Source organism: Trachymyrmex septentrionalis, unplaced genomic scaffold (genome assembly GCF_001594115.1).
Source record: "Trachymyrmex septentrionalis isolate Tsep2-gDNA-1 unplaced genomic scaffold, Tsep1.0 scaffold269, whole genome shotgun sequence".
NCBI classification, from domain to species: Eukaryota; Metazoa; Arthropoda; class Insecta; order Hymenoptera; family Formicidae; genus Trachymyrmex; species Trachymyrmex septentrionalis.
The window spans coordinates 258288-264939 of record NW_017305429.1 but is presented as its reverse complement, the minus strand read 5'-3'; the positions used below and the strand labels follow the sequence as shown (position 1 = coordinate 264939).

The window sequence follows — 6652 nt, the reverse complement described above, 5'->3', positions numbered from 1 at the left end:
TACTATGGTTGATTGCAGTGTCTAGCACTAGCAATTTTCACAGATAGAATATAGCCCCTTCTTTCTGCCCTCTCCATCCTGATATTCAAGTAATTACCGTCGCGCAAATTCTTGTTCTGCACATTAAAACTTCCAAACCACGTATAACCAAATCATGATTAGGAAATATGGGTTAAGAATCCAGTCGATCGTAAAAACATTACTTTTTTTAATTAAAAAATCGGTCACTTAAATCAATTCCCTAATTACGACTTATTTAATAAGCCATGACAAATGTAATATGTAGATAAATATTTATAAAAAATGTTTGAAATTAATTAATAAATTTTTAAGGAAATATGTGAAAAAATAAAAATAATAAAAATTTAATAACATACCAAAATTTCAATTAAAGGTTATTACTATATAATAAGCTGTTTATAATAAGCTGTTGTGTGAATTTTTATTTTTTACTAAGTAAGTATTACTCGAACAGATAACAAAACTTTGTAATTTTTTTTTAACAATTTTGATAAATTTTATAAATTCTAATGAAATTATATTTAGTTTATTTAGTAGATATTTGATTTAATTTTCAAAAATTGAAAATAAAAATTATTTTTATGTTTAATGAATTTTTTTATATTTATGTTAAGAAAAATCAACGCTAAACAATTAATGAATAAACTAATATCAAATATATTTGTAGGTTTCTTGCAATGCAAATGAAGACAGATGTCAAAATTTATATCTAATATTATAGTGATATTTGCGAGTTATAGTTTACAATTTCATCGACATTACAATAAAAATGAGCATGAAACTTGTTTCTTTCATACTTATACTTACTGTAGTATTACTGGAAGCAAAACTAAACTTCTGGGGAAATTTAGTATTCTCTCGAAAAGCAATATTCAACTATCTATTTTCTAAGGATTACGGTGTAGTAAGAGTGAGGAAACCAGAAGAAATTAAAACTGGAGTGAACAATGTAACTACATTGGATTTTGTAAGTGCAAGATCATCTTTTGTCGTAAAAATACACACTCAAAAAATAATATCGCGAGATAAACCATTAAAATTTTAATTATTAAAATGAAATAAACTTTGTATATAAAAAAACAATTTGCTTAGTTATTAGTGAATAATAACTAAGTAGTAGCAATACAATTATCGAGGTATTTTTATTCAAGCAATCAAAAATTTTAATAAAACATTGTTTATGAAATAAGAAACATCTCCATTGCATTATAATATATAGAACGCTTTGAAAAGATTTCGAGATTGTTACAGGATTAATTATATTCACTAAACTGAATAAAAAAGTAAATGTAAAACATTGAAATATTAATTACTTAAAAAATTAATTTTTATGACAGAAAAAAAATTTCTATAACTATTTTTATTTTAATAATGCATTAATTGCATGCAATTTTGTACAAAATATTGTCGCCTTGCATTAATAAATATTTTTTTATGTTACGTAAAATATTATGTGTAAATATTACAAAAGATTATTGAAAAGTCTTGAATCATTCTTTAACATTCAATATGTCTACGCAGATTGGTTTAGTAGAGAAAAACGGTTATTCCGCCGAGGAACATTATGTCATAACAGAAGATGGTTACATCTTGGTGCTACATAGAATATTGGGAAATCCTTTATTTAAAGGTCAAGGAAGTAGAAAAGTTGTATTTCTTCAACATGGTATTCTGTCCACATCTGATTCCTGGATATTAATCGGTGCTGGCAAAGATCTTGGTGAGTACATTATATACGTCAATACATTATATACTAGTCATTATTACATATTAATCGAATGATGCCCGTTTTTATCAATGTAGTTTAATTTTAATCTCGATTTAACTAACTCTTCATCTTTTTCCAGTTTTAAGAATTAGAACTTTTCATTTTCTATTCATCCAAAGTCTGTATAAAATCTTTTGCAAAACATAAAGAAATTCTATTATTATGGATACGACAAATGGAATTATTATAAATATATACATTATATAGATTGGTATAGAAATTAAAAGAATTACAAATATCACTAAGAGCAAAAACCATGGAATTTTCAATTTGAAGTCGCAGTTCTGGATATATGATATGGGATAACTACATGTTACATTCACACACACCACACACGCGCGCGCGCTCGGGCGAGTATCCAGTTGAAACTGAAATTGATGATTAACCGATATGTTCACCTTGACTTTATTAGACTTCAAGAACTTATAATGGGAATAGTAGAACAACAGTAGTGAGTTTTGGCGAATATTTATTTTAACAAATCAGATCAAGAGAATAGAAACAATTGAAGTTACAACATAGTAGTAAACAATTGAAATTTAAGAAGTAAAAAATTTAGCAAATTTGATTAGATTAATTTTATTTGAGATATCTTATTATATTATCTAATAAAATTTAACTATGTTTTATTTTAAATTGAAAAAATTAAAAGCATTTGTTACATCTTAACAAAGCAGCAATAATGAAATTGTTTAAATCATCTAATTATTTTCTAAAATTTGTCATACCATAAAATTTATTATTTCATGCTTAATAATAGTGTATTTATTACATTGACAAGAGATTTTATAAGACAATTCTATATTCTATTTTTCTTAATCTAAATAATTATTTTGAAGAATCTTTTGTTAGGACAACAAAATATTGTAGATAACATCTTATACTTTGAAAGAACAGAAAATATTAACTAGAATAAATAAAAAATGTCTAATAGAACATTATCATAATAAATATATGTTTTTACAAAGAGGAACGCAATTATTTTTGTTAACAATTTGATTATTAATAATAATCTGAATAACATAAGAGAACTAATTATGTACCATTATCTTGTATTCCAGCATTTTTATTAGCTGATAAAGGATATGACGTATGGGTCGGAAATTTCAGGGGAAATGCTTATTGCCGATCACATATAAAATTATCTCCACAAAATAAGGAATTTTGGCAATTTAGGTAAAACTTTATTTTGCAATTATCAAGTTTTTAAATTCAATTTGATTAATTTTTTCTTAACAAAAATATTGAAGCATATAATGCATTTTTCCACAGTTTTATATACCTTTATATATTTTTTATTAAGAAAACATTGATTTCAATTACTATAAAAATTTTATAAGAAATCTGGTTTAAATTAATTAACATAAGATGAATGTATAAAGATAAAAATGGTTAAAATAACAGAAAGTCGAAATATTTCTTTAAAATAATTTATTTAACTTAAACTAGAGAGATTTCTCTTAAAATTTTTAATTAAAATAAATTATTTTAATAAAAAAAATCAAGACTCTCGTAATATTTGATTTATTACATGTTTTAAATTAAGAAAAACTCAATTTTAATTATGATATTAAAAAATTTATAACAAATATTTAGTGCTAAAATTAAAATATAATATAATAAAAGAGAAAAAAAAATTTAATTTCATTGTTCAGCTATCACGAAATAGGAACAAGAGATCTACCAGCTATGATTGATTATATACTTAGTTACACAAAACAAAAAACTATGCACTACATCGGTCATTCGATGGGAACTACCACTTTATTTACTTTACTATCCATGAGACCCGAATACAATGCAAAAATAAAACTGGGAATCTGTCTTGCCCCGGTTGCCATATGGAAAGAAGTATCTCCTTTTTTGGAACATATTTTCGTAGGAAAATGCCAAAGATTCTGGTAAAGAGATATTAAAATCATATTTTGAGAAAAAACGAAGATATATTTGATATAAGTATATTTTTGATATAAGTTATATGTATTAATTTTATCCTAATAATTAGGAGAATATTTGCTATATTAAATAATTGATCATGATATTATACAAATACAACTGTACAAATTTTTTTATCTCAAATTTGTTCAGTAAACGTTTAGTATTCTTTTATGAAATTTTTTTTGTAAATATTGTACATAATTCTGTATTGTTAAAAAGAGTTTCAAATGTTCAATAAAGTAATCATATTGACTATACAAACAATTGGTTGAAATTTGACACGATATTTAAAAGTTATTTTGTGTAAAACTAGAAACAAGATAAATCGTTTTTAAAAAATTGCTCCAGAAATATTTCAAACGTCAATCAGCTGTATTATATCCCGCGTTTTAAATACAATTCTGCCCTGGTGAAAAAAATTTCGCTAAGATTATTCCATGTTTTGGGACAATTGCTGAAAATTTGCAAAAATTTAAACTAAAAGTAAATTTTTCAACTAACATATCTGAAAAATCGTTGAAATTGAACTGAAATTATTTCGAAATTTTGTTAAAATTTTGCTGAATTTTTTTTTAATTTTGTTGAAATTTTGCTAAAAATAAATTTTTCAGTTAAAAATCGCTGAAATTAAACTGAAATTTTTCTAAAATGTTAAAATTTTGCCGAAAAATGTTTCAAAACGTGCAATAATTTCAGCGAAATTTAGCGAATCAGGGTACGTTTACATTTTCTTATATTTACGTTTATTTTTGTTTATTAGGAATTTCTTGAATCTAATGAAATATATGAGATAGCCTCCTTATCATCAACGAGTATTAGGATTGGAAGAACATTGTGTACAGATAAAGCAATTACTCAGGCTGTCTGCATTGCAATGATATTTTTAATCTCTGGATCCGATACACCGCAACTTAATACTGTATATTATACGTCTTTAACTTAGCACGATTTTGTTAATTGCAACATTGCTGTTAGAGCTTTTAATAAAAATTATAAAATCAAGTGTTTATACTCTAATATACAACAAATCAAAATTATTTTTAATTAAACCATTCATTGCAGACGATATTACCGGAAATATTCTCGTATTACCCGGCCGGCGTTTCCTTGCAAACAATACATCATTTTTATCAAAATATCATTACTGGTGAGTATTCCTCTTTCCTTCAAACATATAATATTATAATATAAACTATGTTAATTATAAAGTAATTGATTTAATTGCTTTAAAACGTAATTCAAATGTAATGAAAATTTTTATTTTTGTATTATAATACTTTTATTAATAATATAAATAAAAGTTAAAGTAGTAGTTCTTTTAAGCATGTTGCTTACGATCACATAATATTTTATGTTTACCTAAAAAAATTAAAATTTGAGATACTCTTCAGTTTTATATTTATGTAAATAATTAATATTGATTATTACAGAGAAATTTCAAGCCTATGACAACGGATATTTTGACAATTACAAGAAATATGGACAAATGATGCCCATAATGTACGATTTAAAAAAAGTTACTGCGCCCTTGGCTTTATATTATTCCGTTAACGATTTGCTTGCTCCAAAATCGGTAAAGACACTTTTATCATTTCTATGTAAGATATTATTTTATGGGCACAATTAAAGAGGAACAATTTTTTATAAAAAATTATACATTTTAAATTTAGACGTGTGCCATTTTGTAAAAATTAAGTATGTTTGAGATCGATTACAACAGATTACATTTCCCTTTTTTTACTTCTATTTTTCTCTCTCCTTTTTTTTCTCTTCCTCTTTTCTATTTTTCTTACTTCTCTCTCATTCTTTGAGCTAACATTATTATTTATGTTATGTATATGAAAATAGTATTTAAGAAGTAATTGTTTAGATTTCTTAAATTATTATTAGTTATTACTAATTTAATATTGTTCATTATAACCATAACAATATTGATTATATTACAAATTTTATTGTCTTTCTATATTTTTGTTCTTAGAATGTCCTTGAGATATACAAGCAGCTGCCAAACGTTATCCTGCTGGAGGAAAATCCATATAAATTATTAACCCATTTAGATTGTTTATGGGCCATCGATGCTAAAACTCTATTATATGATCGTTTAATAAAACTACTTCAAGGATTTGACAATCAGGAGCGAACAATTGATGATGAATTTATCTATTTCTAATATTTTCTTGTTAAAAACAGTTATTTATATATGTTTTTTATTATGTAATATTTATATATATATATATATTTTTTTATTATATATTGAATATACTTTTGATAGAAAAACTAATATTCAATTACTGGTCAGAAAACGCTTCAAACTCTCTTTTTTTTTTAAACAAATGTACTAAAAAAGTATTATTGTTTACATATTCATGAGAATGGGCCGCTGATAACAAAAAAGTTTTTTTCTAAGACTAGCAACACATTAATTGAGACATGTACATATTTGAGTAAAAGATAATATTAATTAAATATTGTATTATATTTTTTAATTTTTTGTATAAAATTCTGATATTTAATATTATTAACACAATATATAATCGACTATTATTATAAAGATATTTTAATGATTTTTAATAAGTCAAGGCTTATTAAGGAGTATATCTTGTATTCCACATATGCTATACTTTATCATAAATATACTATATGTATGAAAGTGAATAGTTCAATTATAGTATATTTATGATAACATATGTGGAGTATATCTTGTATTTATTATTTGAAACATTTATTTAAAGTACATATTTCTTATTTTATATTTTAAGTTTAAATTACACACATATTCTATACTTTATCATGAATATATAATACTATAATTAAACTATTCACCGTCACTTTTACTGACGGATCGGTAATATAACTAATTGTGGAAATTTATTTTGCGTCCAAGAGACACGCGTAATCCGCGTGCAAGGCATCGTGGAAGCGTTT

General features: G+C 24.2%; 1 protein-coding gene across 1 annotated transcript; it reads left to right on the top strand.

Moving 5' to 3' along the window:
- Window positions 1–761: 761 nt before the first annotated feature.
- LOC108749118 (lipase 3-like) lies at window positions 762–5897 on the top strand (the record flags this gene model as incomplete). Its single annotated transcript, XM_018487643.1, is given in 9 exon segments — window positions 762–988; window positions 1543–1741; window positions 2851–2965; window positions 3445–3667; window positions 3670–3690; window positions 4488–4646; window positions 4790–4874; window positions 5158–5300; window positions 5706–5897. Coding segments are annotated over 9 exon segments (1364 nt in total), but the record flags the coding sequence as incomplete, so codon positions are not given.
- Between the last annotated feature and the right edge of the window lie 755 nt (window positions 5898–6652).